General features: G+C 32.5%; 1 protein-coding gene across 3 annotated transcripts in view; it reads left to right on the top strand.

Annotated features, from left to right (window-relative positions):
- LOC108909162 (sodium channel protein para) overlaps positions 1–23,100 on the top strand; it is a 60,376-nt gene that overhangs the window by 12,278 nt on the left and 24,998 nt on the right. For all 3 annotated transcript variants that reach the window (XM_018713425.1, XM_018713418.1, XM_018713410.2), the window contains exons 2-6: positions 1,114–1,205; positions 2,400–2,444; positions 16,992–17,168; positions 20,546–20,578; positions 22,831–22,986. In XM_018713425.1, coding sequence (XP_018568941.1) covers positions 17,022–17,168; positions 20,546–20,578; positions 22,831–22,986 — 336 coding nt within the window. In that variant the 5' untranslated portion in view covers positions 1,114–1,205; positions 2,400–2,444; positions 16,992–17,021. The remainder of the gene's footprint in view (positions 1–1,113; positions 1,206–2,399; positions 2,445–16,991; positions 17,169–20,545; positions 20,579–22,830; positions 22,987–23,100) is intronic.

Here is a 23,100-nt window from a genome sequence, read left to right as displayed (position 1 = left end):
TATATATATATATTAGGATTAAAGTGCCTTTTAATACTTCAGGTGGTTATTTAGTATATCCGAGATTAAAGGATGTACTTTAGTCCCTGTAAAAATGTATATTTTCTTGTTTTTTAAACTAAACTGAAAGGATTACTTCGTTTATAATTAACAAAAATGTTTTTAGAAAAGCATTAAAAAAGTTACTTTATGTAAAAAAGTCCTCAAAACAAATGAATAATAAAGAAACCTTTCTATATATATATTTTAAGATATGTGATAAAAGATCTCATTCCCAAGTAAATATTCTTTGCACTTTGCTTATTTTATTAAAGCGCTGTTTTAATCCTAAGCTTTAATGTCACTTTAAATCACTTATGCATTGAATTTACTTTCGCAAAAACAAACGAACATCTATTAATGTAATTCAAATAGCTTATATCATTGACAGCCTGGCATCTAAACTTGAAATTTCGTCTTCGGAATTAAAAATGCACTTTAATCCAATGTATGCAATATTGATTTAAAAGTGCTGTTTTAATCCCTAGTTTTAGGGTCTGAAGTGTCACTTTTAATCTTTGAGGGATTAAATTTACTTTTAATAAAAAACCAGTGCGATTGAACGATGCGTAGTCATGTAACTATAGTCAAGTAAAAGTGCTATTTTCAGTTAAGTGCTACTTTTAATCCGGGAGAGATTGAACGTACTTTTAAAGCTTTTGTCAAAAACAAGCCAATTTAAATCTTGGTACATCAAAACAATATATAAAAAGTTATAATATATAAATGCAAAAATATATCTTTTCTTGAAAGACATTACTTTTTTAATAATAAACATTAAAAGTGCTTTTATTTCCTCGGGAAAAACGAAAAAGTTACAATGTAGTAAAAAATAGTCCTTAAAACAAATGAATAACAAAGAAACCCGTGATTTCGCTATTTTTTGTTTTCATACGGTTATAAATCAAGGTCAAATAGGATCGTACGGGGGTGGTTGAATTTGAATTTTGTTATATTATACTTGTGAGACTATCGATCTTATGTAAATTACATATAAAAACATTCTTCGTTTAGCAAAGCTTTATATTAATTTATGGGCCCATTTCCTGGTGTATTTTTATATTTCCTTTTTAGTTTCAGAAAAAAAATGGAAAAGCCACTAAGAAAAACTATACATCAGCTGATAATTTTGATGATGTTATGATTTTCAGCACATAATATGAATTGTGAGTAGATTTATTTTATTTATTCTTAAAATTGTAGCGACCAACGAAGTCTGAACAGAAAATTTATTTGAAATTTGAAAAAAATTCAAATTTATCCATGATCCATGTTAATTTTTGTTTATACCTCGTTAGTCGATAATATAGTAAACAATTCTATATTTAAGTTATAGAACTACATTAAAAAACCGTTTTCCAAAGAGCGGCAAAAGAATTAAGTATTTTTTAAATTTATTAATCCCGAAAAAACATTTTTCTGTGTATAGCTTATACTAGAAAACAAATTATCCTTTTTGATTCGATATTTTATTAAAACTATATTTCAATAACTGTGGCGAAACAAAATCACTTTTCTAATTTATCCTTTAAAGGGCTGTGGCTTCCTTACAACTTTTTTCATTCGACGCCTTGTATATTAACAACGGATAATGGTAAAGTATGTTCATAGATTTAAGAGAATAACTATCAACGTCTCAAAAAACAAGCAGAGGTCTATACTGAATTGTATTTCAATAATTTATTTATATTTAGCTAAGTTCTGAGCATGTTTTAAGCTGACACAGTTCTTGGTTCACATGAACTATTGAAACGATTGGTTTTGCAAGACTTCGTCTACTTATGATCACATTAGAAACATTTTACTTGTAAATTGGTGCCCAGAATCACTTGACCATTGAATTTTATGGCAACTAAACTCGGGTCGACGTAAATATCCATTCTCTTCAATCAATGAACGTACTGAATGTTACCCAACTAATACCGTCAAGTTTGTCCAAGAATGTAAAGATATAAACGTGTTCGACGTAGGGTAGATTCGTGCATTCACTTGTAAAGTTGCCCAAGCTGGGAAGAACATTTAGTATATCAATAAATAACGAGGAGAGAGGTTATGTGCAGTTTCTCGGAAAGGTGGAAGAATTTTATAGCGACATAACTTCACGATGATATATAGACTCGAAGATAGAGTCACTTTTACATATTATGTCGGAAAAAAGCTTAAATATTATTTTGTCTGGCCTATTTTTTTCTTCTCTCGTTGTGAATTCTATACTTCCAGGTAAAGCACATTTTGCAATTAATATTTAAGTAATTTTATATAAAATACAATATAAATTGACAGCAATGCTGTAAGTTGTAGCGTATTTAGTTCTGGTATATTTATAGTCTGGTACATTCATTTTTTGTTTTGCTTTTCAGGTTAGTTATGTTTTTGGCCCCCAAATTTGCCCGACTTGATTCCGAGTAAGTATGTTTGTTGGATGTTTGTTGATATCAGCATGAAACCAAAAGCGGATTCTCTGGAATTTTCAAAATGAAACTGAGGATAATACTTAAAAACGGGTTTACTTTAACTTTACAATATTTTATTGGATTAAAATTTGTATAGTGATGATGATATTTTCAAGACGGATAACAAAAAATAAGGGCATTTTTTTTTTTGAAAAAGGATAGGGATCAAACAGATTTAAAATTTGTACAAGAAAATTTAGATTTATTTTCAAATATTTCCAACAAAATTATTGGGTTCTGCTTGAACGGAAACTACTAAATTTTAAATATAATTTTCTCTTTTTTCATTTATAATTTAGAGATCAATAATTTTAATAAAAAAATATTACAGTAGTGAAATAATGACAATTATCCCCTAAAACTAAGCCTTTAGCATAACCTAAAATATGAATGAAATATCTGGAAAGATATCGGAGAAAATTATATTAAAAGCACCCTTATTTCTTTATGCGTTTTGAAAATATCGGCAGATGAATAAAATTTTTTGAATTAATATATACAGAGTATATGCAAAATACTTGGACAAAATAAGACCAATAGTTCCTTGGATCTAAATAAGTCAAGATTGACTTACATACATATATACAAAAGTCAACGGCTACTGAGATATAGCCCTCTCGAAGAAGCACTATTTTTTCACACAACTTTAAAATGTATGATCTACAGCTTTTTTATTTATTTAGGATATATGTATTATTAGTACACATAAGTGTTATTTTTTTAAGCCCCCACCCCTTTCACCACCTTATAACTTTTTTGTATGTACAGCTATGATATATCTAAACTACAATTTCTAATAACATTCCTATAATTTTTTTCTTATTTTTATTCACAGAACTTGAGGAAATGCCTCAAATAAAAAAATTCTTCAAAAATCAATTTTGTATTGGAAAACGTAAATTAGATAGCCACATATAAAAAAATTATAGGGTAGTCAGGGGGTAGCACCACAAAAAGTAACACTCTATATGTATTCTAATAATATATAAGATTTGAATAAATGAACATATCAACTAAGGTCATGCCATTTTAAAGTTAAATGAAAAAATGTAGTCAAAATTTTAAAACAGAGATCATACTATACTTTTCCGAAGTTTTTTGCGCTGTAGACGAAGGTTTTCGAGTTATCTTAATTTATAAGTGAGAAAAACACGATTTTTCTCTGTATTTGAGGTTAGGTTACATAACGAGGTCGTTTTCTCCACAAAACTCGTTACGGAATCTGAAAATACACTCTTTCCCTTCAAAATCTATTTTAAATCGTTCAAATGTATTCCTTTCTCTGCAAGAATCCAACCATTGAAATTGATTAGTTTGGCATATAAAGTAGCATCAGGTGGTTCTTCTTAATTTTGCGGTCGCTGATTACGAACCTGAAATCAGAATTACAATATACAAAATGGCGGACTTAATATGACGAACAAAATAAAAAACGCCATTTTGAATTTTGTGATTCTGACTTCAAATCGTAATCAGCGACCCCAAAAGCCTGGAGAGCCAGTTGCGACGTTATTCAGCTTCCGAATGGAAGAATATAACAAACTAATCAATTTATCGGGGAGGAAAAGATACATTCGAACAATTCAAAATGAATTTTAAAGAAGAATAGTACTTTCAGAAGCCATAACGAGTTTTGTGGATAAAAATTACCTCATAGTGCAACATAACCTCAAATACAGGAAAAACTGTTTTTATCTCACTTTTAGGTTAGGAGTAATTCTAAAGTCGGATTCGGATTCAGCGCGTGAAAATCTTCGGGAAAGGTGGTTTGTTAAGGGGTTATGTCTTAAATAGGTATTAAATTTTGAATATAGGTAAGTGGGTTGAAATCGACTTATTTTGATTAAAGCAATCCTTGGTCTTACGTTGTCCACATATTGTACACACATCCTGTATAACGTGCCGGTTTGTAATGCCGAATAAATCTGGTTATACTCAGTTTTTTTATCTAATATTCCGATATACACAGGAAAAATGCAAACATGAATTTTCCGGGCTAGGTGGTAGGAAATTCCAGGGAAATTGTTTTTCTCGCTTCGCACGTTGAATTTCGTAGAAATATAAAAACTGTCCGCTAGGCCGGTAGGGCGGGTATTATGAATGAACAAGGCTGGGGAACCTCTTTGGCGTAATAGCCTGAAATATTAATGGAACAATTCTCAGAAATTCCCAGAGATAAAGTTTGAATTGGGTCAGCCTTCAAGAGTAGAAATAATCAGACGACGGGGAAAGAAAGTCTTGTCGTTCGCAGATAGCCGCTTTACTATTATTATCGTTTATTGAGCGATTCCATTAAATTGAAGTCAAACGATGACAGAAATAGAAGGGGTGTTGAAATTATTACACAAGCAAGGTAGTTGGCATTCTACACAAAATTACAGGGTGTTTATCTTAGAAATAACTGAAGCTTTTCAACACAAAATACTATCCAGTGGCGTGCAATAATTTTCCACTCAAATTGTAATTTGTCGCTGTATAAAATTTTCTTTAACATAACTGACTGGGAACTTTTGCAATATCTCATACGCGAAGGAGAGTCATTCATTACTTTTTCAAAAAAAGCAAAAAGAATATTTCTCAATAAAAATACTAACAAACAAATGATTCTCAATTACATAATTTTTATATACAAAGCGTATTCAGTAATTTGGCACGCTCAAATATCGTTTACAGCAAGCAGCGTCTACCATTCAGAAGACAAGTAAAAACATACCCCTGTATAACAACGGCATCTCGCGAGTTCTGTTAGCTGCAGTTTGCAACACTATGAAATATATTCCGTCTGCGTCATCCATGATTATCACCCCACCGACTACAACCTGCTATTTCTAGTTTATTAATCGTCATAACGCAAAACAAGTCGTAAGAAAATCCTGAATAGCTCGCAGATGTTTGACACAAAAGACTTGCCTTTAAATAGTTCTAGAACGATTCTAAATATTCAACTACAATACACGATTATCTTTGTTCTTATTAATGAAGTGGTTAATTATTCCGAATCGTTTTGAAATGAAAGCAAGCCGTTAATTGCTCGATTTTAAACTGACTGGATTGGTAAAGTAGCGCAACCGACCGTTATTGTGAGGCAAAATCCATACTGCCAACCGGTTACTGCACTTGGTTAATCTAGACTTTATTTAATCAAGCAATGCCACCTACCGATGGTCTTGCAAACTAGCAACACGCATTTTGCATTGTACAGAATAAACTAATACTTAGTTTATAAAAAAAGTCTTAGCCCCAACTTAGCCTTAAATTAGCCTCAGTCTTTGCCTAACCTAGACTTAGTCCTAAGGAGGTCATAATCTGTTAACTTCTTAAGACTAAGACAAATACGCGTGCGCAAAAGTCTGTCATTCGAAAAGTATTAGGACTGAGGCTAAGACTTAGGCTTAGAGTTAAGTTACGGCCAACTTAGGACTAAGACATAGTTATAAACTCACTTAAGTGTGATTCAGATGTAAAAGCAATACGAAAAGATATTTGACACAGCGTGTACAATGTGATGTTATTTAGTGGAGTTGCTATAACACTCAACCAAGTAATTACTATTAGAGTAGACGACTGGAGGGTCAAATGAAAAAATTTCGCCTAAGCTCCTCCAAAAAGTCTACTCTTAACCAAAGCGCTTTAGTTGGAAAGTTCTTATTTTTAGTAATAAAAAAACTTTTGTAACACTACTGAAAATTTAGCATGTGTACATCGAAACTTTTACACTGTACCAAAACATTGATTGCTCCCCCTGAGCCATGCTGTATATACATACAGGGTTGTATCTGTAGGTGATTTACGATTGTAACGAAAGCTTAAGCCACAAGCCACTTCAAACTGCGTAGATATTATCGAACCGTCATTGCCTGAATGCCCGCTTCTGCGGAAGAAGATTTCTGTGTCCTCTCGAGCTTGCCTCGACAATGTTGCCGCATCATGCGGTTTCCCTAGATCTCCACATTTTTTCAAAATACAAACTACTGAGTAATTTCGTAGAGTAATTCGATTTTCTACATGTTACTAAGAGTAAATGCGCGTGTGTTCAAAATTAAGTTAAAGGGAATGTTGTTTTCTTTCTGAATATACGAAGAATAAATATTTAAACGCATATTTGTCAGAAAACTATTTCTGTAGCGGATTGTGGGTAGTTTAATGAAAAACGCTGCGACAGCGAACTGGAGTTCTTGGGGGCCGCAAGTTGGCAACACTCGCCGACGGCGTGCCTGGCAGAAGATAAAACCTACAGTATTAAAGTAACGCGAACGTCGTGTGGCAGGGTTGGAACAGTTCTACCCCCGATGCGAGAAGTAACATAAAGTTATGCAACCAACGCAACGTGCTTTTTATTTCTAATTAAATGGATTCTAATGACTTACAGTGACGATGTCGTTATCAAATTCTTGTGGCAATATGCGATGACACACAGTCTACCAGAAAAGTGAGGTTTTACTTCAGCTGTAGCTTTATTTCGCTTCACTTCACTTTCTCTCATGTTTTATATCCATAAATTTATTGCGGTGGGAAAAGGTACTGCAAAAAATACGGTAACTTGAAAAACGTCATGCTTTGATCACTTCATTTTATGTAAAATAAGGAAAGTAATAAATTAAAACCAAAAGGCAACTCCTACATTGCTGCTATTTAACTTTGCCTATAGATTTGTTCAAAATGAAAATATAACTGCTAAAAAAATAAGATTTAGCTACGAGAGAAATTTATTATACACGTAACAGAATATATTCATAGAACGAACAAGAAGGACGAAGATATATATTTAAATTCATTATTTTCCATTCATTCCTTAATTGCTCTTTTTGTCAACGTGTGTCTAATTTCAAAGGTCGTTACAAATAATAAAAAACATTTAATAACGGCAAATTATTCAAAACAGTCCCTTTATTATTCCATATCCTCCGTTAAATTACTTGTGCTATTATACCTTTCAGGCTTAAAATATCATTCGCATCCAAGACGAACAAACAAGTAAATTCGCCCGAAATGAAGGAGGAAAAAAATAATTGCCAGGTCGCGCTTTACGATTTTTTTCTTTAATGCGAATTTGTTTTGTACCGGCCGAATCGATATACCATTCCAGATCGATTTTGTCGTTTTATAAGGCCGTTTACAAGTAGATTTACGATGACAAGCCACTATCTAGCAAACTTGGCAAAACAACGGCAAATCTAGAATGCATAGTTCGTCTGCGGAGTGACAAAACTCGGCGCCATGCGATCCCGACCTCCTAGAGGAATTCCACGTCAGAAAATCGATCTTTGAAGATGATCGCCAACAGTATCGCTGTTTGTATTACACAAATGGAACACGCGGCAAAGCTTCACTTTCACGCAATATCCTCCCACATCTTAAAATTAACGTCCACGTTTTCTATTAATATTTTGATTGACACAACTTATCAAATAATTAAACAATCTAATATTACAGATCATTAAAAATTCTTACGAAAAGGCCCTCTTGTCAATAGCATTAACCAGTAAAACTGGGACACCATGTAGACATATATACTCCATATTTGTGTTTAACAAAGACCTTAACTATTTTGGCTGCTTGCCGGGGATCTATAACGATTCTGTGGGATCAGACAGATAGACGGCAAAGTTGAAGTAATATTTTCGTACCAATAAAGCAAAATAAATAGCCTGCCAAGAAATTGTTAAACTAAACTATATATGTAGTAACTAATAATTTCATTTCCACAGAATATATTTTGTAACAGAAAACACAGAAATTTATTATATACAAAATAAAATTATTTCCAGTGTCTTTCAAGTGACAACATCCAATATTTTTATTACAATAACTTAGGAGTGACATATCGATCTAGTGGATGAAAAAGTTAATGAGAACCATAAAACTGATATTGACGAACTTATTTACCTTTTATTACAAGAGCAAGCCATCAACTAATGGAATAAAGTACTTGAAATGTCATGTTAAGCATACTCGTTCAACGTCATTTGTAATTTTCCCTTTGCATTCATTATTCGAAGTGTCAGAAGTTTGAATTACATATACGAATAAGAATTTATTCAAGTGCACTATCTTGCATAAAACTATAATTTATTTTTTCTACCTCTCAATAAAGGCTTTCGTGTCGTTTAAATGTTCAATACATGTGAGTTATGGTCATTTTATGCCCTTTGTATGGACTATTAAATATAATTACATTCAACTGTATTACAGAATGAGAAATATATAAAATATCATACGAGGGAAATAGAAAATTTTAATATACAAAAATATACAATAAAATAAAACATTCCGTTAGATACTAGTGCAGATTAGTTTAGAATCGACGGTACTAATCAGTATATTTCGTGGTTATTTTGCCCCTCTGGGAAAGGTGGCGCCAATGGTACAAAGTGGGAAACTTGTAAATAAAATACAAGTTTACTTTTGGATCGATACATGTTATCCCGAGAGTAAGCTTAGAATCGTTATTTTTCTCCCGAAACAAGAAAACGAACAAAAATGCGCTCTCTGCGTTCTCACACAGTGAAAAAGCGACATGGCGCCCAAAATATCCCGCATTTATATTATAAAAGTAAAAACAGAAAAAAAATATTTTTATTAATGAAAAACTGTACCCTAAATTTATAAGATCAAGCCCTTGACTGAATAAAGTAACAAAAAATATCACAAATGAACAATAACAGACAATAAATAAAAAGCTGTTTTATAAAAGCTAGGTCAGTAATAAGCGTAATAAGTAAAAAAAAGCGGTCCGACACCTGGTTTAACACTTCGAATCAATTTTCTTGCATGGAAACAAAGAAAATTGCCTAAAACCATTTCCGCAGCCCTTAAATGTTCTCTTAATAACCCCTCGTACAAATAATCCTTTCGTAAGGTCAAGAAAAAGGGGCAATGAATTAATTTTCCTTCTATTTAGGCTTGCAGTACAAGAGCTTTTAGAGATTTTTCCGGATTTTCCGTAATGCCTATTACGTGCCACGTTTTAGTTTTGAGATAACGAACAAACACAACATATTTCAACACTACGTACAACCCTAGATCTAGATACACAGAATTTGATTTTATACAGTTTTCAACATCAAAATAGTAAAACAGAGTGTTAAATAAAACTTACAGGTTGTACTTAATTCATATGAATTGCTCTAAGACCAAAAAAGACCGTTAAAGATTATTGTTATTCCCCCAAGAAGCATCTTAAAACTTTGGAATAGGGATTAACAACTTATTAAATATTGATTACACCCATCCGCAAAGTTTACAATTTCAAGAGTTTGAGCAAAATACTCGAAAGTTATTACGTAACTCCCTTTCACTCTTCATGCCAACTGAAGCAACGAAGTAATGAAGACAGACATACTACTATATTTTATACTTTCTACTGGTTTGCCACTGCGACTGTTTTTTTTTTTTAATGACACTAATAGCTGTTACTGCACCTTATTGCACTTTGTTGAGCAAACCAACACTCCTACATAATTACTAATTATCACTAAACCAAATTAATGAGTCCTTTGCATACAATAATTAATAGCAAGCCGCAATCGATTTATTTGAATTTGTCGAGGCAACGTATAATGATGGAAAAACGAGCAAGTGCCGAATATCATGTTATTTGCATCCACAAAATAAAAATTCGAATACTACATCGGCTTAAAGCTTTCTCTGCTACTTTATCAATGGTAACCATGACGATCATTGATCGCCTTAGGAAATCAGGTGTTTTCGATGTTCGTTTATCAAAGCTTTTAAAAGTATTTGAGTATATTTGACACTGACTTGTCGCCGTCTTCTAAAACAACGAAGTATGCACGAGTGACTGCATCTGCTTTAAGCAGAGCAAAAACGTAAAAATCCTACCTTGGTAATATATTTAATAACAGTTATACAGAGTGTAACCGAAATATATCAACAAACTTTAACGGCAAATCACAATTAACAAAAATATTCGTATAAATGTGTCCAAAGAAAAATTAAAATGACAAAAAATATGTATTCTCAGAAGAAAAGATTTAATTGGGAGAAACAAAATTTATTAGTCAAGTAAATGATTTGAAGGCGCTTGCTCGGTGTCACGGGTTCGAACCCCTCTCTGCGGGTATGGTAGGGTGGAAGAACGTTGGCTTGGGTCAATGTGAGATATTGATACCGGTCGGCGTTTGACCATCCCCCTAATTAATGAGGTTTTCCAGGTTTCCCTCAATCCTGCACCGAATGGTGGTTAGGGTTTATCAGCGTAAGTCGTTCCTGGGCGCAAATGCGGTTTACCGAATAATAATATACCGCTCCTCTCCCACATAAATCTCCGACAATTTCTTCAAAAGCTTATTTAATTGGCATTAACTTTGTTCATTAAAGTTATCTCGATTATCACTATTAAATATTTTTTTATTTGTTCATCCCCCTAATCAATGAGGTTTTCCAGGTTTCCCTCATTCTTGCACCGAATGGTGGTTAGGGTTTATCAGCGTAAGTCGTTCCTGGACGCAAATGCGGTCTACCGAATAATAATATGCCGCTCCCTCTCACACATGTTTCCAACTTTTAGGCTAATCTTTGCGGTTAGAATAATTATTATTCGAATGAAAATATTAAATATTTCAAAAAATAATTTAAACGAAATGAATGAAAAAATTATTTCTGCAAAAGCTTAATTAATTATAATATAATTATCTTTATTTATCTCTAAAACAATCTGAATTACTACTATTAAATGTATATATTTTTTGCATATTCCCCTAATGAGGTTTTCCAGGTTTCCCTCATTCCTGCACCGAATGGTGGTTAGGGTTTATCAACGTAAGTCGTTCCTGGACGCAAATGCGGTCTACCGAATAATAATATGCCGCCCACCCTGTCACTGTCACACAAGTCTCCGATTTCTGGGCTAATCCTTGTGGTTAGAATCATTATTATTTGAACAAAAATACTAAATATTTCAAAAAATAATTTAAACAAAATGAATGGAAAAATTATTTCTTCAAAAGCATATTTAACTGGTATTAACTTTATTTATTATTGGCACAGCAATCTCAATTATCACTATTAAATATATACATATATATTTTTTTTCAATCCCCCTAATTAATGAGGTTTTCCAGGTTTTCCTCATTCCTGCACCGAATGGTGGTTAGGGTTTATCAGTGTAAGTCGTTCCTGGACGCAAATGCGGTCTACCGAATAATAATATGCTGCCCACCCAGTCACACAAGTCTCCGATTTCTAGGCTAATTCTTGTGGTTAGAATGATTATTATTTGAATAAAAATACTAAATTTTTCTATAAATAATTTAATCAAAATGAATGCAAAAATTATTTCTTCAAAAGCATACTTAATTGATATTAACTTTCTTTATTATTGGCTTTGTCGNTACTAAATGTTTCTAAAAATTAATTTAAACAAATTGAATGGAACACTTATTTCTTTAAAAACATATTTAATTATAATATAATTAACTTTATTTATTACTGGTAAAACAATCTCAATTATTACTATTAAATGTATATATTTTTTGCATATCTCCCTAATTAATGAGGTTTTCCAGGTTTTCCTCATTCCTGCACCGAATGGTGGTTAGGGTTTATCAGCGTAAGTCGTTCCTGGACGCAAATACGGTCTACCGAATAATATGCCGCCCACCCTGTCACACAAGTCTCCGACTTCTGGGCTAATCCTTGTAGTTAGAATGATTATTATTTGAATGAAAATACTAAATATTTCTAAAATGTTATTTAAACAAAATGGAATTGAAAAAATTATTTCTTCAAAAGCATATTTAATTGATATTAAGTAACTTTATTTATTATTGGCACAGCAATCTCAATTATCACTATTAAATATATATTTTTTATCCATCCCCTAACTAATGAGGTTTTCCAGGTTTCCCTCATTCCTGCACCGAATGGTGGTTAGGGTTTACCAACGTAAGTCGTTCCTGGGCGCAAATGCGGTCTACCGAATAATTATATGCCACCCACCCTATCACACAAGTCTCCGCTAATCCTTGTGGTTGGAATAATGATTATATGAATAAAAATTCTAAATATTTGTAAAGAATAATTTAAACAAAATGAATTACAAAAATTATTTCTTCAAAAGCATATTTAATTGGTATTAACTTTATTTATTATTGGCACAGCAATCTCAATTATCACTATTATGTATATATTTTTTTGCATATTCCCCTAATTAATGAGGTTTTCCAGGTTTCCCTCATTCCTGCACCGAATGGTGGTTAGGGTTTATCAACGTAAGTCGTTCCTGGGCGCAAAAGCGGTCTACCAAATAATAATAATCCTTGAGGCTAGATTGATTATTATTTGAATTAAATATGACATACCAGAAGCGATAATAGTTTTTGATAACACATATTGGATAAATTATTCTCTTTCTAAATGCCTCAGTTGCAAGCAAAATTTTATAATGTATTTTATACACAAATAATATGTAATTCGTATCGCATATTTTACATAACAACTGATGTATTTTTTCTATGATAGTCCATAAAAAGGACGTGTACATGCGGAAGCTTGCGGTATGCGGACTAACTGAATCACTGGCCAATCAGCTGGCAGTTTAGGATGACTATGCATCCTGGTGAGAGGAATTTCTGGAACTTGCACTAATAGAATAATATGACTCCCTTGAATTTATCCTCCACCAGGCACGTTCAATAATGCTTTAACTAATTTAAAACGACAAAATAATGTTTCGTAGCATTGTCAAGAATTATTTAGGTACTTTATTATGTTAATGAAAATAAAATGTCGATGTATTTTTCTAGTTTCCATGGTTCAGACGATAATACATAAAATTCCATTAAAAAAAACGTGTACGATAGTAACGAATTTAATAGAAAGCGGTGCTTGAATTGCCGTATACTACAGTGAACACGGTGGGCGTCAGATCAATAACTAAGACTACGGGTTTTACAGAGTAACGAGTAGAAGTCAATAACTAGGTTTTTTTCTACCGGATTAGATGTCACCGAAATTTATGATGGGAATTCCGAAAAATATATCAACTTCCCAAAAACATTTTTTTCGGATATATGTACAGGGTGTTCCAATTTATAGGTATACAGGCGATAACATATAACTAAAAAACAAATATTTTTCTTAAAATAAAATCAAAATCGATTTTTTTTTCAAAAATTTGTATAATAGTTTGTACATCTTTAAATCAGGACACTCTTAACATTCCTCAAATGTTCCTCATTTGATTGTTGTTTTTCAAGAATTAACGCATTATATAAAATTCCTTAACAAATTGTATAACACATATTAGTCTTAGTTTAGATTGATTTTTGTAAGTGAACTATTCTAGAACAATCTAGGGCTTTCAATACATGACAAAAAAAAATTTTGCACTCTGTGGATTGAAGGTTCTATTTTATTCCCTAATTTGGGGGAATCACCAAGGGATTAAAATGCTTATACTTAATTTTAATTCCTTTAAAAAAAATGAATGCAATAACTGATTAATTTTAGCTATTTCGTCTGAAACAGCTAAAATTAATAAAGGAGTTCTTGAAAGGTTCTAGAATGGTTTTCTAATTATTCACATTTTAGGAATAAAATTATAGCATTATGGCTTCGTTTTGATTCTGATACCTACTAGTCTTGGTATAATCACCGGTTCTTAAAAAAATACTGTGAACGACAGACCTTACACAGTTCAGTCTTCTAGAAATAATCAATAGTTTTATTCCTAGATATATTTTATACCAGTTATAAAATGATCAAAATTTTCTTGTACCCATTTTTTCAATGTACTCCGAATCGATGGAACTCCCATTATATCCATTTCTAAAATATTGGAACTAAAGGATTGATATTTACGACCTTAGCCAATCCATACCCGCCTTTTAGGTGTATTCGTTTTATTGGGAAATATTTATGTTTTAAAAAATGGATTCCTCTCAAATTGGAAGCTACATTTCATACTTGTTATGTCGCTGAGTCTGTGGTTTAAAACTCTCCTTCGTTTCAAATTCGTCACACGATACAATAACGTGAAGTATGATAAACTAATAATTTCACGATATTGGAAAAATATTTCAGTCAGTGATTTTGTTTGTAATTTATTTTTTGCACTGTGGATTAAAAGTGCTATTTTCTATTTTAATTCTTATTTTCTTGGAGTTACAGTGTCACTTTTAATCCTTTTATAAAAAATAAACAAATATTCGCTAACACAATTTAAGAACATAACATTTTGTAACGTTTTTTTGCACTTCATGTATTGAAAGTGCCATTTTAATCCCAGTTGGGCAGCAAAGTGACAGTTTTAATCACCGAGGGATTCAATTTACTATGAGAAACAAACAATTATTTACCAATGTACCTAATTCAAATTGTTACAAAAGTGTTTTGATAAATGTTGTATAAGTGCAAAAAATAAAGATTAAAGTGCTTTTTAAGCCTCATGCAACATACAGCTGACTTTGTCCTCAGGATTAAAAGATGCACTTTATTGCCTTACTATGTAATATTGTTTTATCTAAAAACTTGCTACAAAATTGTTACCACTGTGCAATTACAAAGTATTCATTATGTTTGTTAACTCTACTTAGAAATTCGTTCATAAATTACATTGAAATGTTTGTAAAAATATAACAAGGAGAAAAATTTAAGATGGTCATTGTTTATTTACCTTTATAACTAGAAATAAACTATAATATACGTTTGTAATATCATGGAAACTGTTCACGATACTAACAGGAGTATTCATTGTCGCGCGCCAAATGAATATTTTGACAGGTGTCAGTCAAGCTCCGCAATAATCATTGCGCTGGCACGCATGCGCCATTCGGCAAATGTTCCACTGTGACAAGAATAATTTTGTAAAGTAAACCGTTCGCCTGTCTATGAATGCCACTGTTGTGACCTGGAAAATTATACGTATGTCCCTGGATAATTACAATTATATCTTTTAAGAAGTATCCTCATGGTTTTAGAGAATGTCTACTACCTATCAGCGAGTGACCTGTACTTTATTTTCGAATGCAGGTCGTTGGAAATATATAATCAATTTAATGAAATCGATGCCAATTCTTTTCTGCACCACAACAAAAACACTTTAAAAAATCAATCAACTTTGATTAAATCACTTTACCTATCTATGTATTCCAAATTCTAAAAATATACACACGCCCACCTTAAAGTCAGCATAGGCCAACTGAGAACAGCTATACAAATGAGAAATCCAGATTGTATTTCATTTAATATTAAAATCTAATTGTGGCTCCAAAAGTAAAAAAAAAATAATTGGACATATTAATTTCGAATTATATTTGTATTAAAAAAAATCACATCTTTAACACCGAAGCTGTATTTTTTTTTTAAATATGTCAGCTTAATGTGCTGTTGTTGCAATATTTATTACATGTCCGTCTTTTGCGAGTTTCAAAGCACATGTACTTTGGTGTAGCACATTGGGGTTAGTGCTAAATCGTGGAAGTCAGGTCGACCTGCATACAAAAACCTGTTTTATATATATTTCACGAGAACTTAAAACACATTGTTAAACATATCAAATAACAAACAGTACAGTATCTTAAAGTCTCGGTATTTATTTATTTCTGTGCGATAATTTGATTTCATTGAAAGAGCTATAAGTAAATAATTTGTATTCTATTTTAAATTTACGCTTAATGAAACCTAAGTACGGTCCTGACTTGCACGGATTAGTGCTAAGTATGCATAAATGTTTTATTGCATATTTGATTAATTATTTCATGGGCATATTTCGACTGCATATGTACGTTTATATCTAATGTTAACAGCACTCTTTCATGTTGCATAACTTTAAACGTATGGGACTAAAGTGCATTTTTTAAATCCAAACCTGCCAGTCACTCGAAGGATTAAAATGCACTTTAGTCGTGCATTGTAAACCCCCATGTTTTTGCATTCCGCGAGTTGAAATATTAATATTCGAAATATTTGTTTTTGCACTTAATGAAACATTCAAAGTAAATTTAATCCCTATGGGTTAAAAGTAAATAACACTAAAGCTGTCAAATTATCTTCAACAATTTGAACCACGTAGAGTTCCAGAATTGTAGGCAGTGACTCATCCTCAACATGTAGATTTCAGCTGCGGGCAAAGCATTGTTCTGCCTCGTGTTTCACTTTTTTGCTTAATCACAATCACTTTTGACACATTTGAAAACACAATGGAATAACTAAAATGTAAAAATGACGCGCTTTTCTCACTTGCGCGCACATGACACGAAACGGAAGGGTTAAGCTGGAAACTGATACACCGAGCAATGAAACCATGCAGCGCTCGTCATCTCTCTTTTTTGTACACGATAAGCAAAGATAGAAGATTGTTTTATTTATAAGACTTGCTGCCTATTATTTTGGAACTCTAGTATATCAACAAACGGAGTGCAAAATTAACTGTCGGATGGTTAATTTTGGAATGCGTTTTGTTAATTTAGTTTAAACCCCCTTTAGGTGTTTTTTATTTTGTATGTTTATTTCATGTCTGTTTTTTTTTATTTCCAGGGTATCGTGGGGGCCTAGGCGTGAGGAGACATGTCCGTCGCCTCTGATTCATTCTCTGAGGAGGAGGTCAGCCTATTCCGTCCATTCACACGCGAGTCACTTGCGGCGATCGAGGCTAGAATCGCGGAAGAGCATGCCAAGCAGAAGGAGCTCGAAAAGAAAAGAGCTGAAGGAGAGGTATTTAACGTTCCGAAAACCTATCATACCTCTTCATTTCTTCACTTCACGACTCGAGTTACTTTATTTTTTTGGTTGTGTTCTGATTAATCGAGGCACCAATTTTTTTATCAAAATTGCTAAAAGTATAGTCATGTACCAAGTATCGTAAAATCAAACTATAATTCTCTACCGGCTTGAATGGTTCACGAAAGGATCAAATCCAATGATGTGAGTATCAAAGATGTTAGACAATTTTTATATTTTAATCGAATATTTTCTCAGCGGACAAGAGTCAGTACAGACTGGTTGTAATAAGCTTGTTTTTGTCTATTTGAAAATTCGGAAGGTTGTTAAATTTAGAAACAATACGCATAACTTTTTGTTAATGTTATATTTGACTAAAATATTAGTTTATAACTTATTTCAGTAAAATTATAAAGAACTGTTAATATTTTTACCAATAAACTACAAATATATTAAGGAGGTTTATCTGATTTGGAATTGACAAACAAATATTCATAAAAAAAATAATATAAGCTAATTAATATGAAGAAAATCCTCAAACAAAATTATGACTAGTTTGGATACTTAAGAGACGAGATATTAATAAAATAACTTTTCATGATTTAGTACGAAGTCTTAAGAGAATGCAGATTTTTTTGGTCTTTCCACTTAGAATGCGCAACAATTGACGAACAGTTACCACAGCAACATGCATAAATAGGAAACCGATATCTAAGGAACCGTATGATAGCTCGTAGAAATCGGTTAGGTACTTGTAACATAATAATAACCATAATTTATAATAATTCTCCCTCAAACTGCTGTCGTTGACTAACGTATCCTCCATATGCGTGATAGCGGCAACGCCACGGTCTCTGCGTAGCGTATTATTTGAAATTTGCAGGTGTCCAAGCAAACAGAATGATCGAACGCGAGCGAGCGAACGCCGAGGGTACCTCCGTACCCCATAAACCTCCTTAAAGGAGGTTTATCGGGTACGTCTAAAGTCTAACGAAAGTTTCTGTAGATTAGCTAGCGACTAAAGTACTAAACCTTTAGATTTGGCAACGTTGCACTTGGCTAGTGCGCTCTGCTCGGCGTTTGCTCTCTTCCGTTCGATCATTCTATTTGTTTGGACACCTGCGAATTTCAAATAATACGCTACGTCGAGACCGCGGCGTTGCCGCTATCACGCATATGGAGGATAAGTTAGTCACGACAGCAGTTTGAAGGAGAATTATTATAAATTATGTATCTTACAAGTACCTAATCGATTTCTACAAGCTGTCATACGGTTCCTTAGATATCGGTTTCCTATTTATACAAGTTGCTGTGGAAACTGTTCGTCAATTGTTGCGTATTCTAAGTGGAAAGACCAAAAAAATCTGCATTCTCATAAGACTGTACTAAATCGTGAAAAATTATTTTATTAATATCTCGTCTCTTAGGTATCCAAACTAGTCATAATTTTTTTTGAGGATTTTCTTCATATTAATAAGCTTATATTAATTTCTTTATGAATATTTGTTCGTCAATTCCAAATCAGATAAACCTCCTTAATGAAATTTTAGGACAAAATAAGTGTGTATGTTTTAAAAGCACATAACCTAATTTTACATTGATTTTATAGTCAGAACTGATGATATACAGAGTAATGTTCGTATGATGTCCAAATTCATTTCTGTCAACAATATAATTTATTTATCCAAACGGGGAAACATTAATATTCAACGGGGTATCTTTTTTAAGTTTGATTCATGTTTCGTGACAATTTTAATAGTCAATTCCGACTTTTATGGCAGGGTTGAGAGATTCGTGTATTTAAAAAGTGATGTAATCTGATACATTAGATCATAACTATATAAAACAGTTATATTTAACGAATAACGATTTTAATTAAGTTACCTGAATTGTCAACGCAAAAAATTAGTATAATTGTCTTATTTTTATAAGCAGTTCATAACGACCGGTTTATTTGGCACGAATCTAAAACGACGTTCTAGAATATTGAAAAAAAAAATTTCTTACCAGAATTTTTCAGTAGTTCATCGACATTTCCATTGAACTGAAATGTAACCCTACCATTTCCTGCATTTTTACCTACCTGTAAAAAAGAAAATGAAGAATAAGAAAACAAACAAGCAATTGAAAGCTGTAATAGTTTAAAGCAATCCAAAACAGTTTTCAATGGACAGCGCTGCTGCGATTTATCGTTACGTGTATAGCTGCTATTAGAAACTGTTTGATACTTGGTAATTAACTAATGAAAAAATCATGCATATGTAAGTAAACACCAACTTGCATGGTGTAGAGATCTCCGGCGAGTGATATGAGTGGTAAATAATTCACCCTAATGATTTTAATTGTAAGCTTTTTAAATGTCAGTTAAAATCGATCAAACTGCTGTTTTTCAATGCAGTGCTTAAGAGAGTAGAATGTCATGTGTGCATATAACTGGCTAAAATAATAATTATGATTCTTGGTACAATTTGACGCCTGTGATACTTTAACGCCGAATATTTTGATAAAATATTGATGTGTACATGTACTGACTGAATTTTTACATGCCAAACATTATTTATTTATATTATTACTGCGAGATGTGTCTTATACATCAGTATTAATATAAATAAACGTACCCCAACAAACTTAAATAAAGAACATAAAACTTAGCAGAAAATGTAGTTTTTTTACTAGATTTTTGTAATGGGTACCTACACTTGATTATTTTTCTGTGTGTGTATATATACAAATACTTTTATTTATTTTTCCAAGGATTCTATGTATGTAACCAATGCTTGAAAACTGCATGTCTATGTATACATGTATAGTAAGTTTCATCAGAGTTATGTATCACACAACTAATATTACATAGAGAGGCTATACCCTTATTGGCGGTCATTTGAAGAAACGGAAAAGAAAAGTTAGCTGTGGCGCTTTCTTTTTGTGTTACTGTCAACCGCGTCATTTTTTTGTTGTTCATACCACGGTTAAATGATTACATTATCATGTCATAAACATCACCAGTCCCTCTTAGCTATTTTGGTTTTATTATGTGGTTCTGTCACAGTAAGGAAAACATTGGAACGCAATTCACCAACGTCGCGAGGAACTAAAAAGAAAAGGGAATCGAAACACTTTCCTATCGATAAAACAGACTTTATTTTTAATACATATTATTTTAATTTTTAAAATTGTGTTTTCTATCATTTTAGTTTTTATTTTTTGAAGTGGACGTATATTTTGAATTTTGTCTTCAGTTCAATACGCAGCGTTAAAATTTACCATTCCCTTACTGTGACTTGTAACCACCTAAACCGTGTGATGTAGTGTAGCTACTTGAAGCAATGTTATGTGCTTATCAATGTTAAACCATCTGACCTTTATTGCAGACCGGTTTTGGACGCAGGAAAAAGAAAAAAGAAGTAAGATTTCTCCAATAAAAATGCTCAAACAGAGTTGCTTTTTAGCTGACTAATGCCTCTGACGATTTTTCCAAATTCTGTTGGGGAACGCCATGCATTTATGGCAAACAATATAACCCTGTTTTCTTGCGTTTCCTTCGTCTTTTCTTCTTATATCGTCAGTAGCATCTGAGGATAATGCTTTGTTTCTGTTACTGCTTGAATAGAGCGATTTGCATTTAACGCTAGTGAGGCAATGCTTTACACTTCTAGTTTATACTCTTTCACCAGAACACACACTTAAATCTGATCCCAACATGGCGGATAATGTTTATTACACTGAGAGAACTGTCTACTATAGCGCCACAAAAATGCAGCGATAAATGTCATTGTCATTTTTCACATATTTATGAAATCAATCACTTATTCAATGAAACATTTTTTTCGCTAATTTAATGACATCTATTTATGGCTACATTTACACTACGATTTTTTATTTAAAAGTATACCATACAAAGACTTTTGCTGGTTTTTTCTCGGCACAATGTATGATTATATAATTTTAAGAGTTTTTCTGTAAATTTTCAGCAGTAGATAGTTTCTTTAGAGTTTAACTACTGTTGTGAATGTTAGTAAGCAAGTTCAACCCCGCTTATTAGGTATGACTGCCATACTTTGGGTAGATAGCCAGGAACATAATACATCTAACACTGTATTCGTTTTACTCAATATAAAAAAACAGTTAATCTTAATATTTTGTATATTTTATATTATTCCAAAGAAGTAATAATAAATTTCTCAAATTTATTGAAATCTCAATTTCAACAAGTTCTAAGTATAGACAGAAATATACACTGCATGGTTTTAGAAAAGACAAAGTCTATACTTGATTTTTTGATACAATAATTAATAATTATCAATACCGAGTTTCAGTAATATTAACAATTGGAAAACCCTCAGTATGGTCTTAAAATATAAATTTTGCATGTTGCATTTAGATATATTTTCTACAATAATCTACTTTGACAAACATATGTTTATTTTTTCCTTATACAAAGCACACGCTTAAACAACGACATACTTACAGATTTCAACCTGAAATCTACCAAAAAAGATAAACTATAAAAAAAAATTAAAAAAGTACTGTTTACTAGTGTTTGTGTCCAAGTAAAAAAAAACATTTACATTTACTGAACTCATTTTACAGAAAAGTATTAAACAAAATTTGATTTTGGAAGAATTGTAAAATTTGGTACAATTTTGGGGTAGACCAATTCAATAATCGGCACCATATTTAGAGGGGACCACTTTCCCCTGGAGGCTTATACTCACTTGACACTTGCACATTGATAGACACTTAAAATGCGTTTTGCAGATGTATAGTACATCCAGCTGAACTAGTTGTATTAAAAGGAAAACAAACTGCTTAACAATTGAAACTTTTACAAAACTGTCAGTATCAATAAATAATTGTTATATTCAAAGTGAGAGACAATCACTTGCTCGAAATGAGGAAATCTTTGATAATTGTTTCAATTGGGAAGCAATGTTGCTAGTATTATTAAGAACTTAAGAAGAATTAAATTTCTTGCATTTCGGGAAATTCCTATATCCCAAATACCAAAATTGAATGCAACTAGGTACTTCTGCAAGTCTAAATGTAGGTGAATTAAATTTAAAAGAGTTTTAAAGGACTTTTTCTACGCTTTCTTCAATATCTGTAGACCTTGGATAAGCGTAAATAGATATTTAATAATTTGCTAAATTCGCGTGCTTATTTGACTCACAAAATGAAAATTAATTGCAAATTCATCAGTACCTTCATTTTAAACTAAAAATTCCTTGAGTTATAATAACTATTTCATCTTACTTTGGTGTGTGGCAGGCCTGAAGTGTTTGAAATTGTGTACCATTATTGTCCATCACTTTCAAAGAGCGCTTAACATTTTTGACGCCTCAAGAAACTTTATACGGCGTTTTGGCAGCACAAGAACTCCATGAACTTCGACTAGGTGCTTAAGTAATTGTGATGCTCAAGCATTTTGACTAGGTGCTTGAGCAAATGTGGATTTCAAGTGCTTCTGTTAGGGTTTTTAGGCTATTGTGGAGTTTAAGCACTTCGTCCAGGTGCTTGAGGAGTTCTCAAGCACTTCAGCGAGTTGAGCCATAGTAAATTGTTAAATATTAACGTATGCCTGATCAAAGATGTACAGATGTTAAAACTAACAATATGAAGAGAGTGTCAGAAGCTTAAAGTGACCGATGTATCGTAGATTCGGTATGAGGACGAGGACGAAGATGAAGGCCCCCAACCGGACGCTACTTTGGAGCAGGGCCTGCCAATACCGGTACGTCTCCAAGGCAGCTTTCCTCCAGAACTGGCCAGTACGCCGCTTGAAGACATCGACCCTTTTTACCATAACCAAATGGTAAGATGTCAGGTCACTTAGGGCCTATCGAGAAAACCACTTGAATTTTATTTTACATTGATTGCAAATCCTTAGGTGAAAACTATCAATTATTGCGAGTATTGTAATTTTCAC

This window comes from Anoplophora glabripennis, unplaced genomic scaffold (assembly GCF_000390285.2).
Source record: "Anoplophora glabripennis isolate ALB-LARVAE unplaced genomic scaffold, Agla_2.0 scaffold9, whole genome shotgun sequence".
In the NCBI taxonomy this organism is placed as follows: domain Eukaryota; kingdom Metazoa; phylum Arthropoda; class Insecta; order Coleoptera; family Cerambycidae; genus Anoplophora; species Anoplophora glabripennis.
Note: the sequence above shows the minus strand (reverse complement) of the source record. Positions and strands in the feature narration are given on the sequence as shown.